The sequence below is a fragment of the Sorex araneus genome, chromosome 6, assembly GCF_027595985.1.
Source record: "Sorex araneus isolate mSorAra2 chromosome 6, mSorAra2.pri, whole genome shotgun sequence".
NCBI classification, from domain to species: domain Eukaryota; kingdom Metazoa; phylum Chordata; class Mammalia; order Eulipotyphla; family Soricidae; genus Sorex; species Sorex araneus.
Window position 1 is genome coordinate 25,206,815 of NC_073307.1, and position 21,678 is coordinate 25,228,492.

General features: G+C 39.2%; 1 protein-coding gene across 1 annotated transcript; it reads right to left on the reverse strand.

Annotated features, from left to right (window-relative positions):
• Positions 1 to 1,793: 1,793 nt before the first annotated feature.
• Positions 1,794 to 8,800, reverse strand: FBXL21P (Putative F-box/LRR-repeat protein 21). Its single transcript, XM_004609880.2, has 4 exons — positions 8,435 to 8,800; positions 7,650 to 7,772; positions 2,699 to 2,870; positions 1,794 to 2,437 (listed from the first exon to the last, which is right to left on the reverse strand). Exons 1-4 carry the CDS (start codon positions 8,795 to 8,797, stop codon positions 1,794 to 1,796), a joined length of 1,302 nt encoding a protein of 433 aa, XP_004609937.2. The 5' UTR covers positions 8,798 to 8,800.
• Positions 8,801 to 21,678: the final 12,878 nt, after the last annotated feature.

Genomic DNA, 21,678 nt, shown 5'->3' on the forward strand with positions numbered 1-21,678 from the left:
CAATGAAGACTGATAAAACTATAAATGACACCTGCACCAGCATAGGGCAGGCTCCCCCTTAGGGGAGGAAAATTTTCAGCTGGAACAAAAGGCCACAGAAGAATATGAAAGGAGACTGAAAGAAGACCAGTGAAAGTTTAGTCTTTGATAACACTCTGGCAACTATTCACAGAGAATTCCAGGCCAAGGCAATCAGGAGAAAAACCGTATTATAATTATTATAATCCCTGCCGCCCCAAAGCCAATCAGGGTTCTCTCCTCTGGAAAAGCTTGTGCTGTGGTTGTGTTCTCCTTCCATCTTTTGGACCAGGTCGAGTGGTCCTCAGAAGCCACCATGGTTTAGTGCAGTTGGGAGTGGGGTATAGGGGGGGCCTCCTGGCAACACCTGGGGGAAGTACCTGATCAACCTGGGACACTCACAGGCAAAGTATGCACTTAAGCCATTGAACTATTTCTTCTTTCTTCTTCCTTCCTCCTTCTTCCTTTCCCTTCTCCCTTTTTTTTCTTTTCTTTTTTTTTTTTTTGTCACTCCTGACTGTGCTCAGGGCTTACTCCTTTCTTCTGCATTAAAGAGATCACTCCTTGCAGGATGGCAGGGCTCCTTCTGCCAGGGTTCTCTTTTGACAGTGTTTTTTTGAGAGTGTTTTCTTTTATTTTTCTCGTTTCCCTTTTAATAAAATGTCTTGTCTTCTCCTGAAACTCTTTTTGGTGAGAATAGGAGACACAGCAAAACTGGGAAACCTGGGTGGAGGTCAGGGCTTCCCTTTTTCTGTAAAGACAAACCCTCATCTCAGCTTGTGACCCTAACTCCAAAACTTGGGTAGTGGGGGCAAGGTCCCACCACACACAAATCAAGCAAATCTCAGGGGCAGCTCAACAGCCACCTTAGTCTCTCTCTCTCTCCCTCTCCCACCCTTTCTCATTTCCCTTCTCCTGGCTCCCCAAACTTCCTACAGCCAGACAGTGAGAAATAAAGAGAAAGCAAGGAAAAGAAAGACCTTGTAGGATTAAGGGGTTAGTTTAAGGCTACATCTTCATCTAATAGGCTACAGAAAGCCAATAATAAGCATTAGCCATGATACTGATTAAATTATGTTACATATAAACTCTAAGGATGTGGCATAGTTTCAGATACAAAGTTATAATGATGATCCTCTCCCAAACACACTCTGCAAAATTTACTTTGATCTCAATAATACATTTATCACTGTATCTTTATAAAATGAAACAGAATTATTTCATTTTAATCTAATATCATTTCCTCCTAAGTCAATATAATAGAATTCAAATTGCACTAGAAATTAGAAGTTATTTATTGAACTATGATATGATTTTATATAGTATCAAAATGAAGTACAATTAAATCTTATATATGTACTACAAACTAAAATATGTTAAATCTGAAATGAAACAGAAGCAATCAAAATGACATTTATGATATAATTTATAATATAAATTTATAATATATAATAAAGTTTTTATTATAAACAAGTTTTACAAACAAGTTTATTATAAACAAGTAAACAAGTTTTCAGGGAAGGCAGAGGAACTAATTTATTCAAAAAAACATTCTGTAGCATATTGTTTAATCCACAATATAGTACCTGTGCCCTGTATTTCTCTTTTCAAATTTCTCATTCTTTCCAAACATTTCTATTGTAATCTACTAAAATAGTCTATGAACAATATCTTACCTAAAATACTTTAGCAAAGCATCATAAAATTTACATTTGCATAGAGAGAAAGAAGCTAATCTTTTTAATTTTTTTAAAAAGTTCATCTTTGGAAACTATTCACCACAGAGGCATCCCTTCTGGGAACCACATTTTCCCCAGATGTTTGGAGACTTCTGTGTGGATTTCATTGAAGTTATAATGAGCATCAGGGATCAAAACTTCCTCCATTACAGAGAGGTGGGTTAGCTTTCTCCCACACAGTTTTACAAACTGAATGAATGCACTGCAGCTAACTTCACATGCACTGAGGCCCAAGGCTCTTAAGTTTCTACAGTATTCACCAATACAAATAAGTTCATCATCAAGCATTTGCAAACTATTAGCAGACAGAACTAACTCAATCAGTCGTGGACAGTTAAGACCTATTCGTCCTAAAACTGCTTTGCTCACTGAACGACCAACATAAAGGTGGGTAACAGGGGTTTCTTCTTTGAAGAATGTCTCAAATTCCTCTTCATATAAAAAGAAATGCATAACAACATTCACTCCAGGGGAGTGTTTAATAAGTGCATCCCAACTTTGTTTTTTAATAGAATGAAATTCGATTTGTCCAGGATATTCATTCACAACATCAACTCGAAGATGTTCAAGGTGAACATGGGTCTTACTTGAAAGTGCTAGGAGAAGTTCATCAGTTAGAATGCAATAATCCAATGCCAATTCTCTAAGGCCTTGACAATGATCAGCTACACAAAGGATTCCTGTGGGAAATGGGGAAAAATCCTTCAAAACAGAGAATCACACTAATAAATTTTATAATTTTTAAGTTTGATATTAGCTATTTACTCTTGCTAAAATAAATGATTCCTAAAGAAATAAATGCTAAGATAATTAAAACTCAAATATGTCAATAATTAAAATAATATCAGAAGCAATTTAAACACAACCTTCAATATTGTTCCATAAATGCATTAGTTTTCAGTGAAAAAAAATTATTGAAGCTTGACAAAAATATCACCCACCATCAGATGAAACATTAGGACAGCTGGTCATTTTTAGGAGTCTTAAAGTATCACTATTATTGGCCACAAGAATCTTTAATGAAGGATCATCCACTGGTGTGTCTTCAATTTTGATTGATGATAACGATTTTGAGTTGACAAAAACAACTGTAAGTGCTGACACAAAGTGAGACTTGCGCAGCAATAAGAAAAATTATAGAAGCATTTAAAATCTATAGTTCAAATCATTGAAACTACTTATATCACCATCACATAATAACAACAGAAAAAGTAATCAACATTTATTTTTCATAATAGTTTAGTAGAAGATATTTCTCTAAGTATAGTTTTATACATTTTTGCAATTGATAAATGAAATAATGAGAAAGAAGTTTCAAAGATCTCATAAACATGTCTCTAATAAAATTCAGTCTTAAGTATTTGGTTTTCAATATAAGAAAGATATAGTTTTATTTATTTCTTACAATATAGGTTGGCAAACTGTGGTCCAGCCTACTGTCTGCATTTATGGCTACTGAGATTTTAAAAGGGCTTGCAACACAGTCATGCCCTCTCATTAATGCACTGTCTATATCTGCTTTTACCCTATAACACTGGGGACTGAGTAGCTGCAATAGAATTATCTGACAGAAAGAAAATATTCCCTGCTCAGGCTTTTTCAACCTATCCTAAGAGAAAAATAATCTTACTTGTTTTATTCATTGCTACACTTCAGCTCTTAAAAGAGTATCTTCTAGCATATCATAGCAGGTAAACAAATATTTGCTAATGATTAAAAGCTACAGTTGTCAGTGATATGCTTTCAACTGGCAAATTAAACCAAAATTTCTTTTAAAAGTTGGTATGTTGTGAATATTGACAAACAAATGCTTATAGTTTGGCACTAAAAAGTATAGAATTCAACCAGTTTTCAGATACAGTACTTTAATTTTTTAATTAACTGTTTTTGGAGGAGGGAGAATTTGGTGAAAGCAGTAGTGTTCAGGGCTTACTCCTATCTCTGTGCTCAGAGACCATTCTGACATTGCTCGGAGTACCGTATGCAGTATGGGAACCCAACTGCAGTTAGCCCTATGGTAGGCAAACACCATATCCTCAGCACTACCTCTCCAGCAGATAGAGTGTTTTTTTGAGACTGACAATCTAGGAAAAAAACTCATGAATAGCTTTTCCTTTTAGAAAATAATTTAGGGTATTAACAAAGGTTCTAATAGCCCCATTAGAAAAATGAAATTGACTCTAAATCAATTTTATTTTTTTGCTTTGAGACCCTACCTGGCAGTGCTCAGAGAGTAGTCCTGGCTGCTCTGCACTCAGGGATCACTCCTAGTGGAGCTCAGGGGACCACATGAGGTCCCAGGGATTGAACCCAGGTCACCATTGCACAAGGCAAGCATCCCACCTGCTGTACTATCACTACAGCACCACTGTAAATCCAATTAATATTTTTAAATCATGGGTTTAAGCTTAGGAAAAGTAGGGGCTGGGACAGCAAGATGTAATATAGGTAGAGTACCTGGGTTCATGCCCAAATATCATATGCTCCCATCCCCTATACCTTTAGGTAAAGTTCTCGAGGTTCTAAGCACTAGCTGGGATGGTCCTGGTGGTCCCTAGCAATCCAGAGCCTGAGAAGCACCATATTCTCATTCTCAACCAATTCCGTTCCCACCACTGCATACGGTACCCTGACCAATGTCAGGAATGGTCCCTGAGCACAGAGACAGGAGTAAGCCTGAATGCTACTGCTTTCACCAAATTCTCCCCCCTCCAAAAACAGTTAATAAAAAAAATAAAATACCGTATCTAAGTATTAGGGCTATCTGAGCAGCCCACCCATTCAGTCACCATGTCAACTGGCTCAGAATAACCAAGAGTGAACTCAGGGTGTGGTGAACATCACTTGAGAGGAATGCTCCATTTAAGCATTGGAGTACATATCATTATCATATCCAGTTAGCACTTTAAAAAACGAGGTTCTTCTCAGCCAGTGCCCAGGTGATGCTCAGCCCAAAAGTGTTCCTTATGGTTCTGTCCTCAGAGGTTACCGGGCTATATCAAGTGAAGCTCAATACAACACATGGTGTTAAGAATTGACAATAATAGTTGGAAATGAGCATTCTGGATAAGAGCTTCATGCTGTAGGTAAAGGAACAAACAAGATAATCTTTTAGTACTCGTACTGCAAACTATAATGCCCCCCAAAGGGGTGTGTGTGAGAGACTCTGTGTGTGTGGGAGAGACAGAGACAGAGACAGAGATGGATACAGAGACAGAGAGAATAGACAGAGACAGAGGTGGGGAGAAGGAGGTGGCACAAGAGAAACTGGGGACATTAGTGATGGGAAATGTGCACTTTATGCCTAGAAAAAATGCTTTATTTTTATCTTGTCTTTCCTCAGGTAATATAAAAAGAAATGAGTCTTAGATCCCTAATTTTTCAGAAAGCACAGAGCTCATTTTATAGTGGTAGCAGAGCTTGAAATGAAGCCAGCTCATCATTGGATGACTTGGTCAGTTCACATGGAAAATGACCCTGGAAGCTGGTGTACCACATCAGAAACTGCTTTTAATCTAAGAATTTCAGGCTGATCTGATTTCATAGTTTACAGACAAGGAAACAAATACTTAGAAGGAGTAAGTTTTCATCTGATTACATCTAATACTCTAATCCCTGCATGACCCAGTTATTTTAGTATAGGTTTTAAAAATATAAACAGGTCAGCCGAAATGCTTGCAAAAAGAGAGCAATGATTCAGTTCATTAGAAGATGGTACTATGACTCTCTTAAAATAAAATCCAAATGAAGAAAAGCCTCCATTTTCCTCTGTTGGGAGCTATCTACTTTCATTCTGTCTAAGCAGCCTTAGAGGCCACTGCATCACATGACACAATGGCTTCTGTCTTGTGGAGAAACCTGGAGAGAAAAGCAAAGAAAATATTCCAAAACTCCATGGCCCAAGACCAAATGTGTCATGTTTATGAGTTACTAGATGAGATGACAGCCTGATTGTACCAATATCTATAGGAGTTCTTTTAGGATGAAAATTTATAAAACCCTGTCCAAATATCTTCCCCCGTAGAGTTAAGCTCTGACTAAGTTAACTCTGAAAAGACAAAGGGATTGCCTTGCAGTTATAGAGATTTTCCTTTTAAAATTAACTAATTGTTTAGAAATCTACCTCTTTTAATAATTGGAAAATTCAGAAATTAAATACTTCCTTTATAAAGAACAATTATGTATTCATTCAGGGCATGTAACTTGCTTATATTAACTGAGACCAAACCTGTAAACTGATCTGAGTCCATTACACAGGGAAATTTGTTTACTGTTCCCATATCTGCATCCTAGTTTAGTTCTAAATACCTCTAATATACTTCTCTTTTACTAAACTTTGAATTCACTTCACAGCAGTAATAATTATTACGAACAAGATGGCTTCTGTTAGCCAGGTTTATTAATAACCATAAATCCATTCCTACTAACATATTATTCTAATTCCAGGTTTATAATGCTAAGTATACAAAATAAGAATCCTTGTCTCCAAAGAGATGTGGTCTGAAAAAAGAAAATACCCATGTTAAATAAATGAAACAATTTCAATATTGACCTATCATATAGTAGAGAGGAACTGGGGGTGGGAGGACTCCATTAGCAAAAATGGTCAAGAAAGTGACTTTTAATTTGAAGTGTAAATGAAAACAGCTATTAGTTTCTGTGGTTAGTCTGCTGATTACCTGCTGACAATCATTCAGCCTATCTTTGATAACCTAGTACCAACTTTTAGCTAAGCACACTGACATTCAACTAAGACTTGGTCAGTCTCTCAGAAACCTGCTTTAGCCATATAGCTAAATTAAATGAAATATAAACAGAAATATCACTTGGTATGCATGGCCTGTCTTGAGAAAAGGATACACCCTTTCTCCCATGATTATTATATTCAATTTTCTAGAACAAGGATGTGCCACGTAGAGCTCAGAAAGCTTCTAGAACAATAAAAAAGGAGGAATCTCTTTGGAAAGAATGAGGCAGCTAAAGGAGATGGGTTCTGAACAACTTCATACCAGCTAGACACTGTCTTTCATGTGGATTTAAGAGATTTCTATCATGTTCATTGATTGTTTGTTTTGGTCACATCCAGCTCTCAGGGTTTACTGCTGACTCTGCATTCAGGGATCACGCCTGGCAGGCTCAGGCAACCATACTGGATGCCAGGGTTCATACCTGAGTCAGCTGTGCCTTATCTGCTCTACTATCTCTCCAGCCCCTCTACCAGGTTTTTTAAAGGCACTGTTGTTTGGGAATTTCTACTATATAATAATAAAAATATAATAATAATAATAATATTCTAATCAGTAGAGTTCATTTAGTTAAGCATTGTATTGTTACCTACAACAGTCTTTAAAATTCCAGGAAAAAAGGTTCACTATTAAGTCTATGCTTGTTATATTCAAAGTAGCTAAGTAAAATGATACTTGAAAATCACTAAATTCAAGTAAATAACACAATGTTTTATATTCACTATACCTACTGTGGCAACAATTACTAAAATTGCAAAATATATTTAAAGAATGAAACCATGCATAAGCTATTTCAATAAAACTAAGTGCTAGATAACTGAACACTATTTTAAATATCTTGCATACAAGTAAGATATGATGTGCTTTGAAGAAAACCACCTAGTTTCATAATATTTTTAAGCTAGTTTCACAATAGTTAAAAATTCTAATCTCAGGGCTGGAGTGATAGTACAGCAGGCAGGGCATTTACCTTGCAATGTGGACAATCCAGGTTCGATCCTAGCATATGGTATATGGTCTCCTGAACACTGCCAGGAGGCACTCCTGAGTTCAGAGTCAGAAGTAACCCGAGCTATTGCTGGGTATGACACAAAAAGAAAAATAAAAACAAAATCTTCTAAGCTCACAAAAAATTTAGCATCCTTACCTTTGACATTTTCATGAAACTTGGCTTTGCCATTGAAATTAAACGCAGAGTCTGGATAGGACAATTCACCAGCTTAGAAAGTATATCACAGGCAGTTGCAGCTGATTCAGCACTACTATCAACCTTTAAAGAAAAATATTAATCTTAATTTCCCAAAGGTAACCTATTTCCCAAAGGTAACATGCCTTAAAGTTACTGACAATGTAATTATTTAATGGAATTTCATTGCAAAATTGTATATATACTTTAGGCTATAAAACGTTTTCAAAATAATCTCAATTCAAAAGTGAGAAACAGATAATAAATTTTCTAAGTGTTTGAAAGTTTTGACAATTACTGGAATTTTGATCACAGCATTCAGATGAAGAAACATGAAGTTTAAATTACTTGATTTTAGTGCAAATTCTACATATCAACTTATGTAAATAACACTTTTTTAAAAGATTTTTCTTTTCTTTTTTAAGTTAATTTTCACACCTAGCAGTGCTCAGGGGTTATTCCTGACTCTGCTCAGGAGTTGCTCCTGGCGGTGCTCAGGGGATCATATGGGATGCCAGGCCTGAACCTGGGTCAACAGTCTGCAAGTCAAGCACCCTACCCGCTGTACTACCACACCAGTGGTTTTCAGGGCTTACTCCTGGCCCCGTTCTCAAAGATCACTCCTGTACTGCTGGGGATCAAACTAAGGTTAGTTATGTGTAAGACAAGCAAGCACCTTAACCCCTGTACATTCTATCCAGCCCATAAAGTGTAGGTCGTCATTTCTATGTAATGCTTTCTTTTACCTTAAAACTGACATACTGGAGATGAGCAGAATGCTTTTTGATGACCTGCTGAATGAGATCAGGATGAGTAGACTTAAAATATGAAGTGGCTGAACAGTTCAATTCAAATTCAAATTTTCTCCAAAGTTCAGGAATATGAAAAACTTCATTCCATCTCCTACATACAGAAGATGCCTGAGCCTGATCTATTAAAGGAAGATACTGAAAAATGCCTGATAGGACATGATGAGGCAAACTCCCCCAGTCTAGAACAGTGTATGTCTGAGTCTGGTTGAGAGAAGAATAAAATTCAAGTCTGGGCAGCTTTACTGCTGGTGAAGAATGGACAATTTTATTCACAACAGCTGAATTGTTCCTCTTCATCCTGTAAACATTAAAAAATGTTATATTATCATTTCTCCTCTATTTCCATCAGATATCTGTGCTCTGATTGTACAGAATAGCAGTATTAGAAAATAGAACAATAGCTTCATAGAATTTTAATAGTAATATTTACTTTCATGCACTACTACCTGCTGGGATACAAAGAAAATAAGAGGGTCTTACACTCTAAAATCTAGAATTAAATGGTGCAGTACAATGATTAAAACCAAGATGAAAAATGGGTCAAACTGCAATGAAAAAACATGACTGAGTATGTATGTAGTAAGGGAGAAGACAGAGAAGTTTCCAAGAGAAAGTGTCCAAAGAAGCAGAATATGTACCAGGGTTATTTCTGGTTAATTATCATATTCTTATTACCTCCCACACATTATAGTATAAAGTATTTTGTTAAAAAATTATTGATTCCAAGAGTATTTTTTTTCCTACTCAGAGGAAACCTACCCATTAAAAAAATCTAGTCCAGTTAACAGAAAAACTGTTAACACTTAACTTTCACTTTAGTAGCTGAAGAGCTACTAAAACAGAAGGCTGTGAATCAAATAATCATAAGAGCTCTGAAAATTCACATATGGAGATATAATAAAATTTTAAGTACTTCATGATTATATTTGTTTATAGGTTGTATAAATCTGTGTTTTCCAGCTGACACAAGTCACTATAGTTATAATAAATTTCATTCTCATTCTCCTATGAAATGTAACCTTGACTGCTCTAATGTTAACAGAACATGCTCTTCTGCAGTTTTTTACTTATATCAATAGGTATAATTGATTTACTACTGCTCAACTGATTCAGGCATATCTCTTGAAGACATGACCAACTTTAGATACAGTAGCTTCTGAATAATTAAAAATCATTCTATGGACATGGAAAAATTAAAGAAAGGTCTATATTAGTGCAAAAATTAGTCTTTGTCATCAAGAATAGATATATAATAAAGTAGCCATATAAATAAATGTATTCTATTACTTTTGTAAGTAAAATTCAACTATCTGGTGGAGGTGAAAGAGGCAATACAAACCTTTCTTAAATCCCTACTGCCTACCATCTGCAGCTCTCAATTTCTCTCTGATTCTGACTTCTAATAAAGCTTTTGAAGGACAGATAGGAAGAACATATTTGAGCCCCATATCCACAGTTTGATAGTCCACTTACACCTATTGCTCTACTACTATCTAAACCACCATTTTTCAGAGAATGGCAAGGCTCTCTCTCTTGCCCTTACAGTCTACTCTCTCTTGCCCTTACAGTCTATTCCAGAATAAGCGGAAAGACTACTGGCACACTTTCAGATTGATACCACAACAAGAGAAAGACAAGTGATCTGTATCAGATAACACACATTTTGATTTAGCTTAGAAACTTTTCCAGGGGCTGGAGAGACAGCACAGTGGGTAGGATGTTCGCCTTACACGAGGCTGACCTGGGTTCGATTCCCATATGCCCCCCAAGCACCGCCAGGAGTAACTTCTGAGTGCAGAGCCAGGAATAACCCCTGTGCATCGCCGGGTATAAACGAAAAAGAAAAAAAGAAAAGAAACTTTTCCACTGAGAAATCAGGTGGATTCTATGATTGCAATCCACCATTTTTTTTTATTTGTTTAGTTTGGGGGCACTACCCAGCAGTGTTCAGGGGTTACTATAAGCTTGATGCTCACAAGATCAAGAGTTACTGCTCCTCAAGCTCCACCCAACTGAGTTATCACCCCAGTACACATGCAACTCTTTAAGATATAGAATACTGAACTAATCTGAAAGTGTACATAATTTGGGAACTATTATCTAAAATTTTTAAGAAGATGGTGAGCAAGTATTAATCTCAGATCAGAGTTCATTGGTATCTTGAAAATCTGATGAATTGCTTTCCTATACACTGAAGGAAACTTTCTGATATTTCTGAGTTACCAGGAATTTTCAAGGGCTATAAGAATGTATAATAAGAATGCAAGACCCCACCAAGTGATATGCCTCACTTTCTAAGAGAGAGACACTGATATTTAGCACAATTCCAGAATATGAAACAAATTTATTAGCATTTAGGAAATAATATGATGATTGGCATTCAAAGTTCACTGGTAGCTTCACTAAATGCTCTAACCCTATTTCCTTTTTTTATATTTTCACTAATTTTGTGCATCAGAGGTATTCTATGAATCCTATCCTCTAAAAGTATTTGGGAAATCTCTCAGAGTGAAAAAATGTCCAAAGACAAGTTAGATGAAATGCACCATCCAAATCTAATGGTGCAGTAGCAAGCTTCATTACCATTTCCTTCCAGTTGGGTAACATGCATAGACAAACATATTTTTTTTAAGTTTCAAATTTTCAACTATCACAACACTACAAATATTGTGTAAGTTCTATAGATAACAAAACTCGAACCAATATAAAAGGTTCAAAAAATGTCTGAAGCAACCAGATGAAATCAACTGAAATGACCCAATGTCTTTTATTTGCTCTTTCTAAACTGAGACACTAGAAAGTGGGGCTGCTGCCAACACAGGGAAATGGATTTTGTTAATGGGTCTCAAATCTCAGGCACGGAGGCGTGGCTGACCAGGAGAGCTTACAACACACAGCGTTCTAGGAAGAACCAACTGTGCTATGGCAATTACCTCCTCCCACTAAATAAAACCTCCGAAGAAAACAAACTGAAAAAACGTAAGTTTTGTTTCCTTTCAGAGACAGTCATCCTTTCTTTACAACCCCGAAGTTTCAAATCTAAAAATCTTACTTTCTAAAATACGAAATCCCAATGCCATCCCAATCGCAACAAAACACCCGAAGCGGTCACACCCCGCAACCCTTCCGAAGGCAACGACCGCCCGCGTCTGGGTGTGCTCACATGTAAGCACTGATTTATTGGGCAATTCTTCGCAGCCTCTCAGAAGTGTTTCAGTGCTGCTGTGTAGCGTTGCTAGTGTGATGCACTTCACAAAGACGTTTCATTATAGAAGAGATGCATGCTTTCAAGGGACGTGAAACAGAAAACTTTCGGAATAAATGTCTTTTTTGGGAGGGAAGCCGCCCACAGAGATGAGTCCATAGACGTGAATCGGGCAGTGGGTTACAAATTCCTAAAGGGCGGGCGATGGGCGATGAGGGGTGCGTCGGGGCATTGTTTCCGGTCCTCCTGAGGAGAGCGGGAGAACAGGGACATCCAGGAGGCCCTGAGGCAGTGAGGCGTCTGCCCTCGCGGCGGGGGGGGGGGGGTGTCCATCACGCCAGGGATCAACAGCAAGCGTTGGCAGCGTGAGTGTGGGAGCATCTAACAACTCCTGCCTGAAGTTCTGAGTTGGGGGGAAGTTTCTGGACGAAAAGACGAAAATCAGGATTGAAGGGACAGGCAAGTCTCCCGGGTGCTGGCGGGGGGGGGGGGGGCGCACCGGTGCCCCGACGTTGGGGGGTGGCAGCGCCGGCGGCGGGGTGAGCTGACTCCGCAAGGCACAGTCACGGGACTGGGGCACCCGCGTGGGTTCCGAGCTGCGCCCTGAAGAAAAGCCAACAAGCAAACCGGGACCTTCCCGGCCGCCCGCTAGGCTCGAACCCCGGGCGCAGCTGAGCTAAGGCGTCGCTCCCCTCACCAGTTTCCGGACGGCCGGGCTAAGGAGGCCGGGTCACGCCTACCGCTCGCGGGGTGGGGGGGGGGGGGCGGAAAGTGCCGACTTCAGGCTCCTCCCTTTACCCCACCCCCACCTCCACCCCCCACCCCCGCAATCAACGCCCGCCTGAGGTAAAATCCGACTCTGCCGCCGACTTCCTCGACGCCCCCGGAGGGCTACCCCGCGCGCGCAGCCCACCGCCACTCTCAGAAGGAAACGCTACCTTTAGATGTGTGCAGCTGCGCGTTTCCGCACGGCCTCTGGTGCGCGTCAGCCAGGTTGAGGTGGCCGTACCTGCCCCGCCCTGTGCGCTCTCAGGTGGCAGCCGGAGCCCGCGGCGCGCGGCGGCACCAGGCCTAAGACCCCTGCGAGGGCGGTTCCTGGGTAGGCCCCGCCCCGGCCCCGCCCCGGCCACAATTAGGCTCCGCCCCTGTCCCTTTCAGGCCCCGCCCAGCTCCGGCCAGGGTCCCCCCCCGCCTCACCCAGGCCCCGCCCCTGTCCACCTAAGCCACGCCCCCTTTGGATCACTCTGCATGCGCCCTGCTGCTTCTCTGCCGGGGAGCACACCCTGCTATCACCTGCTGCTTGACTCTCTGGGCCATACCCCCCCTCCCCTTGAACAGGTTTTCTGCCTGTGGCTCTTCTGCTAAATCGCTGTGATCCCAGGAAACAGAGGGAACAACCGTTCCAAATGGAGATGAATTCGCCCAGTCTTTCAACGTGTAAGTGTATTAATAGTTCTAGCCACTCTGTGAAATGAGGTTAAAATCTGAATGGTCCCAGTTTTCATATTTTAAACGCTCCTTTTCACATACACGTGGTTAAAGGTAAACTTTGAGAAAACGTCAAAAGTGATGGCAGCTTTGTGTCCGGTGACATATGTCATTCCTTGGGTATAATCGCAGCCGTGGCCCCTTGGGTAAACAATCAGAATTTCCATACACACTTGACATATCTTTGTAGGGACTTTCATTTCTCTTGGGTAATTACCTAGGAGGGCGAATGCTACAATGTACAATTGGTGTGAGTTTAGTTTAAAACAAAACACTATCAATGTACTTTACAAAGGAGCAATTTTAGATTCACACCAGCATTGTATTAGAATTCCATTTGGAGCTCCACATCCTCACCCATACTTTTACATCTAATAGGTATCTAGGTACATACATTGCAATTTCCTGCATCTCTCCCTAATGAATAAGGATGAACTTATTTTTATGTGTATTTATCATCTGTTCATCTTCTTTAGTGAAGTGTCTATTCAAATCTTATGCCTGAGTTTAATTTGTTGATTGCTTTATCATTACTGTTTGTGCTATAAATATTACCCTAAGTATTGCTTAAGTGACATGTCAGCATTTCCTAAACTCAGGGAGTTCACCAAACTCAATTGTGGTGTTCCCCCTCCTCAACACAGTCTAGACTCCTTCACATGGCAGTAAGTGAGCAGTATTCAGAGAGCTGCTGTTTCCTTGGAGATTAAAGGATGTATAATGATGGAATGAGAGTATCCCTTATATAGGAATCACAATCCCAGTAAGTATTGTGCCTATTGTTGGAACATTTAGTTTTTACTATTATGAAGCATGCTGTGAAACGTGAAATTGTTGGTTCAAATATTTTAGAGTTTGGTATATATCATATCTAAAATAATCTGAAATCATTGTGGAGTACCACACTTCAACAGTGAATACAGAATTGTGCCAATTATATAAAAACAAAGATCAATCTATAATTCTTTTGTAAGAATTATCAGTCATGGTTTGAAAAAGCTGTGATTATGGTTGTTTGAATCAGGCTAATTTAGTTTATTTTGTAGTAACAAAAATTGTAAAGCCCAGTAATTTAACACAACAAAGGCTAATTTTCTAGTCATGCTAGAGTTCCCTCACAATTTAGCTGGAAGTTCTGGTTCCTGGTGGACCAGAATAGATGGAATAGTTACTATTCAGAAAGCTGTTGGTCTGTGGCAAAGTGAAAGACATAGGAGAATGCAGGCATTCCATCTTCTGGTTTTATGCATGTGTTAATTTTATTCTCATTTCACAGGCAGAGACAAGTCACAGTGGCTTCCTAACTAAGTGGCCAGGAAAGAGTAAGTATACCACATCCCTAGAAGGAGAAAGCAAGAATGTTTGGGAACAATCTCAACTATAATATTAATAAAACTGAGTGGTTAAATTTTGAACAAATATGTTTTCAAGCATAAAAAGATGCCTTGTCTTTGAAGATTATAAACATGAGAGGACAAACCCCAAAATTGCAGTCACTTTAGACACCAACTGTAAATTATGAAGATTGCCAAGATCACCCTGCTCTGATACCAATCATGAATTCTGGGGAACCCACCCACACATGGATAACCTGCTGGAGGAGGAACTCCCAAAAAGTAACCTATTATACTCATGGTTATGATTATGAATGTGAAAGAATGCAGATTAAAGTCAGTTAAGGGAAGAGATGTTAAGAGCAGAGGCCAAGAGAGTGCCACATAGAACCCACTCATTGTCATTTTGCAGTGACATCCTGAACAGTACTAAATTCTCCTGGTAACTACACACTGCCAACAAAGGAAGCTTGTTTGGACCTCAAGATCCTGAGTTTTTATTTGGGGCTTGGGCATGTAGACATGGTTTTCTGCCTGTAAAGCTGACTTTGAATATTCAGGCCCTGCAGAGAGAAACTGATACTGTATGGACCCAAGATCTCATTATAAATCACACAGACTGTTTAGAGTGATTCAATGCCTCAGGTACAGATTACATGACATGAGATGAGGGCAAATTAATTATTCACCTGTTTTTGGCAAGGATAATTCTTTACCATTATGGAGTTCAATCATATTGGATTAAATATCATTTGAGAACTCTTCAGTGAAACTGACTGGGTATTCTATTAGAAAAATGCACTTGAATGGTATCAGAAATAGTTGCTAATAAAAAATATCCTTTTGACAGTGATACAAATTGTCTTTTTTTCTAAAACGAAATAAGGTACACATCCACATTCCCCCCTTTCATATTTTCAAACACATTATTTACAAAAAAAAATACTCAAGGACTTGCTTTCACTATAGTTAGTTCCAGGAGGGCTTTCTAATGAATTTAATTATGCTTTATATATTGATCCTACCTACTTTATAAGGATTTGGTTTTTAATACGTGGCAGGGGGAAGCACACCCAGCGATACTCAAGGGCTACTCTTGGCTCTGTGCTCAGGAGACACCCTGGTGCCACTCAAGGGACCAGATGTGGTGCTAGGGATCAAACTGGGGGTGGCTGCATGCAAGGAAGTGCTTTAACCACTTTACTATCTCTCTAGCCCCAGTTTTAAAAAATATTTTCAGAGATAGACAATGTATTTTTTTAAAAAGTTTAAATTTGTTGTCTCTGCAAAGATCTGTCAAGATTTGAGATTCAACTTCCTTTTCATATTTCCTTAGAGTAAGTTTTCCACAAAAAAGTTAATAAATATTTGATAGAATTTTTTATTCATTAAAAAAACCCTACAAAGCCAGCTGATGTGCATCTAAGTATGAAGAACTTGCTGCTGCTTGCCCCATATTCAAACCCACAATAAACAGTGGGAATTATGACCCATTTTTAAATAGGTCACAGTTAATCACCATGGACAAGATTAATTCAAAGCCATTACCTTGTTGTGAAGAGCGAATAAAGTCAAGGCCATTGTGCTGTGCTCAAGGTTTCATTAATACCGTGTTCGATCTGGTGGGAGGTCGCCTCCTCTTGCCCAGTTTCCTGGATCTGAATCTATCATTTCATAAAAGAGAGAAGAAAAGATGACTTCTATTTAACCTGTTGCTTTTCACTAATGCTTTTCCAGTTGAAACTTTAGGGTATAAAATCTGAAAATAAGATATAACATTAAATTATATTTCCCTTTCTAAAATACTTGTGTGTGTGTGTTTTAGTTAAAACCCAGGTAAAAGAATTCTGCAAATACTTCATTTTTTAAAGAAACAAATTCATTTATTGGCATGTTTAGCACCACATTTCATAGAAACACTTGGATCATCTAGAGGTAACTTTTGGCAGTCATTTTATTTATGAAAAGCAAAACTCTTATTATTATTTTGATTATCAGCATAAACCTGGGAAACATCACCTGAGATTATCGAAACAGGGTCAGTCAATCGAAACCATTTAATAAAAGTAGGCCATGTTTTACAGCTAGAGTGATGACCAGCCATTTTTAAGGGCTTTTCAAGAAACAGTTAATAATAAAAATGAAAATTTCTTAGTTTTTCAACAAAAGACAACATTTCACATTGAAATCTTTTCCTTATAAAGGATGATAAACTTTCTTAAAACATTAATATTTAATTTCCTTGCTTATGGCAAGTTTTTTGGAGCTAGTTCAAAATCTTTAAAGACAGACACACTCAAGACACACTCAAGACTGAGCACTAAGTACATGGCAATTTGACTTACTGGCTTTAGAAAGAAAATGCCTGAAATGGTGTCCCTGATTCTCAATCACCGATGGAGGTCGGAACTCCAGATTCCTTTTCTCACTTGAGTGAAACGTGACATTCCAAGCATAGCTTTTTTGATTCCTCTTTGGGATACCCAAATAGCATTCTCATCCTATTTTCATAGAGCCCTGGTCTCTGAGGCGTATGTTACCACAGGAAAAACAGTGGAGTCAAAAAGATGTGCCTGGAGCTGGAGGTTGTTCATCCTTTTAACAACTTCTTTGACACTCTTGAAGGCATTCCACACCACTTCCTCCTGAGCAGCTCAAATGCCAGGTCCTTTGTCATGTTGAGTTCTCAACCTAGGTACACATAACTACTGCATTTGGAGATGTTCATTCTGTTGAGAGCAAATGGAACGTCAGGAACTAGTCCGTTTCTCATGAATATTGTCTTCATGAGATTCAGCTGCAGTCCAACCTTTCCACACTTATGGTCAAAGTTGGCCAGCATTTGTGCCACTTGGCTAATATTTGGTGTTATTAGAATGATGTCATCAGTGAAGCGGAGGTGGTGTAGTTGCTGACCATCTATCTTCACTCCCATTCCTTCTCATTCCAGTCATCGCATGATGCTCTCGAGGGTGGCACTGAAGAGTTTTGGTGAAATGGTGTTGCCCTGCCAAACTCCTCTCTTTACGTAGATGATCACTTCCTTGTAGAATGGTGAGATCCTAATGGTGAATCCGTAATACAGCTCACAGAGTATCCTGATGTACTGAGTTTAAACGCCCTGTTTGGCCAGAGCTTCAATGACCGCTTCAGTCTCAACAGAATCAAAGGCCTTCTTTAAATCAATGAACGTTAGACAGAGCGGCATCTTGAACTCTCGCAAAACTTCAATGAGCTTGGTCACCCTGTGGATATGGTTGATCATGCTGAATCCTATTACACATAAACCACATCATAATCACACATACACCACATGCACCACACAAAAACTTCACACACACCCTACCATATATACACACTCCCACATATGCCCACTCAAACCCTGTATGCCCCAATCTAAACACACCACACAAATATAATACACACACACTATGACTGTGGTGTTTCAGTGCTCTCAATAGTAGAAATTAAAGTATAGCATATCTTCAATTTCAAAGTTCCATATTTCCTATGTCCAGTAGAGCTCAACAGTTATATAGAATGTTACATCTTTGAATTAAAAACATTGCACGAGAAAGGCAAAACATACAAATATGAATGGAAGGGAAACCAGTTTCCATGTGAATGCAGCAGTTGGTGTGACATAGGTCAGGACTTTGAGGAAAGTCCATTCTTTTGAAAACATAGAAAGATGTGAGTTTAGGGGGAATAACTTCCCTCCAGATGGAGGAAGCAGCTCTCATTGTGAAAGTTGGAGCTGTTTTCTTCCCATAATGATGATTTTCAGCATCTGTACTCAGTTGGAGTTTAATCATAGTAATAGAGTGCATTTGAGATACCCAAATCCTTGTCAAATTTTTTATCCTTTTATTTAATAAAAGAGGCTTTCTCTTCAAAGAAAATTATGTTTCTGATTTTCCTTTCTCAAAATTGATCATACCTTCTTACCTTTGGGAACTCTTCAAGTCTTTGAAAGGAAGTCACGACATCATTCACTATTGACTGAAGTATGTGTCATTAAGAGAAAATTGCTGTTGAGTCATATCCTGAAATTGAGTCCTTACTTTTAGGAGGATAATTGTATGGGTGCTTCAGAAGAGAACCCAGTCAAACTTTTATTATACTGTTATATTTCCCTTTAGAATATAGTTTTCATTTTATTTATTTATTTATTTATTTATTTATTTATTTATTTATTTATTTTGCTTTTTGGGTCACACCTGGTGATGCACAGGGGTTATTCCTGGCTCTGCACTCAGGAATTACTCCTGGCGGTGCTCAGGGGACCATATGGGATGCTGGGAATCGAACCCGGGTCGGTTGTGTACAAGGCAAATGCCCTAACCGCTGTGCTATCACTCCAGCGCCTAGTTTTCATTTTAAATCCAAAAAAATTCCTAACTTTAAACTCAAAGAATAATATATATACACACATATACATATATTTTCTGCATGGTATTGATGATGTGCAACCACTTAATCAGTTCTCAGAATGATTGAGTCACATTTCCTTGAATTAAATATGTAGAAAATTGAGCTAAGATTATTTAATAAATTAAAATGTCTCTAAAAAATTTTAATATTATAAAGTAGTTCACAATATTTGATTATATTTAATATTCTAACACCAATCCCACCACTATTACACCTTCCCACCACCATATTTCTGGTGTTTCCATCCCAAAACACAATCCCTGGCCCAAAGCAGAACCAAAATAATATATTTCCCTCTAAGGTTGGTTGCCTCCTACTTTGAATCCCATCAAATGTGGTGTGGTGCTCTTGGAGTGTGGGTAGAGTATGCCCTACGAAGTGTTGCGAAGTCCAAGAAAAGTTTCACTCATGGGTGAGGCTCGGCCCGAGCGTGTGGAGAGCAGCTGTGAGTAGGGCAGCAGTTGAGTTCTGGAGGTGTTTGGCTGTCAGGGCTTCCTTGGGGAGGGGAGGGGCCTCACCCACCTCCCTCTGGGGTGCCCCTAGTGAGACAGCCTGGAGTGGGGTCAGGTGGCATGGTTATTGTGAGCGTCATGTTGCTCCCTTCTGGGAAAAAAGGACATGTGATCTGGATGGTGGCCGATGACAAGATTATCTGGTGCCAACCAGAGGTGGCTTATGGGTGTGACTGCTCAGTTTCTGGAGACGGGAATATGGGTAAAGGATCTCCATTCCCAGTCCTGTTGAAAAGAGTTCTCAGTCACAAAGTCTTGCATACGTGGGTTTTCTGGGAGTTCACTCAACAATATGTCTTATACAACTGTGATAGCATCTCTAACACTTTACATAATTATCTTTGGTATAGGATTAGTCCCCTTTGATGGTTCACCACCTTATCGTGGTTGGGGGATGGCAATGGTGCCAACCGGTGAAGAGTGAACCAAAAGGTGCTGTCCAGAGACGCAGGCAGGTGCGTGATTGTCAGTGCGCAGATTGTTACAACATGCCAGTCAACCAAAAGCTTGCATTTGGTAGACTGGGAGCACCTGTAAGGGTGATTAGAGACTGCCCCAAAAGTCTCTGTCCCTCTCAGACAGCCCAGCAAGCTACCGAGGGTATCCCGCCCGCTTCAGCAGAGCCTGGCAAGCTACCCGTGGCAAATTCAATATGCCAAAAACAGTGACAATGATGGGCCTCATTCCTCTGACCCTAAAAGAGCCCCCAATATGTCAGCATTGGGAAGGATGAGTAAGGAGAGGCTGATAAAAGCAGGGACGAATAAAGACGGTACTGGCACCCACTCGAGCAAATCGATGATCAGTGGGAAGACAGGTGATATAGGTGATAGGATTAGTACATTATCTAACTGTAAGCCAGCAATATTTTTCACAGACTTGGATTCCCCTAAATTTTAGAAGTTATATAAAACTATTTTCAAATAGCCTAAATTTTTTTCAGAGTTTTATATCTTTCTAAGTAAAATATCAAGTATGATAATGACTGTATTTCCACTGTGCAGAAATAAATCCCCAATTTCAAAATGAAATGCTTCAATTTTACACTTCAATGTACATCCCTTTGTATAGTGAAGAAATAATAGAAACCATTCCAATGATATTTCTCCTACCAGGTAAGTTTAGCATCCTTTTCTTTCAGCCTTGGTTTGTCCAACACCCAATCTGAATCAATAACCTGCCTAGACATTTTTCTAGGCACCAAGAAACAATAAAACCTTTCCCCCCTATAGTTTGGCTCCCAACTGTGTCCTATTTCAGGGGAAGACCATGAATGCTCTCTCTGATTTCCCCCCAGTTGCTCTGGCCTCTCCTGTCTTGGTTTCCCCTCATTACCTCAATCTTTAATCACCTCACTATTCATGAATCACTGCTGGAAGCACTTCTCTCTGAGTGCTTATTCTCTTGATGAGTTTATTCTCTTTTCATGGCTTTAAACTGATGCTACTGATGCTATACCCATGTCTCCAGTCTTGACCTGTCTCATACTTCAGTTTTTTCATATCCAGTACTCCTTATGGAACTTCCTTTGGCTTTCCAAGTAATTGTAAACTTATATTGAGAAAGAAAAAGGGAAAGAGGGAAGGAGGAAAGGAGGGAATGAAGGAAGGAGGGAGGGAGAGGAGGGGGAAAGGAAGAAAGAAAGAAAGAAAGAAAGAAAGAAAGAAAGAAAGAAAGAAAGAAAGAAAGAAAGAAAGAAAGAAAGAAAGAAAGAAAGAAAGAAAGAAAGAAAGGAAGAAAGAAAGAGAGAGAGAGAGGGAAGGAAGGAAGGAAGGAAGGAAGGAAGGAAGGAAGGAAGGAAGGAAGGAAGGAAGGAAGGAAGGAAGGAAGGAAGGAAGGAAGGAAGGAAGAGAAAGGAAAGAGCAATGAGCAAGCCTATAGAAACTTTGGTATAGCCTGTCGCTAATACCACTTCCCACACCCACCCCTGCTCCCACCCCACCACCACCTCCACTATAGGAAAAGTAGCCATGTACCAGTGCAGGATCAGAGATATAATAAATTTTCCCATTTTAGCCTAAGGACAACATATAATCATTATATTTTTTCTCAAAAAGTACATATTAAATAATACCTTTCATTTGAGCATCTAAATGCATGTTGCCAAAAAAGTCCCATAATTTACATGTAGTTATACATCATTATTATACATCAGACAGCAAAAGATGGCTTAATGGATTTACTGACTTTTGAAACCTTTGCATT

Coding starts and splice junctions, on each gene's coding strand:
- FBXL21P (XM_004609880.2), bottom strand. CDS start 8,797: ATGAAGAGGAACAATTCAGCTGTTGTGAATAAAATTGTCCATTCTTCA. Junction 7,773..8,434: donor TCCAGTATGTCAGTTTTAAG/GTAAAAGAAAGC, acceptor TTTTCTTTAAAG/GTTGATAGTAGTGCTGAATC. Junction 2,871..7,649: donor GTTTCATGAAAATGTCAAAG/GTAAGGATGCTA, acceptor TTGCTGCGCAAG/TCTCACTTTGTGTCAGCACT.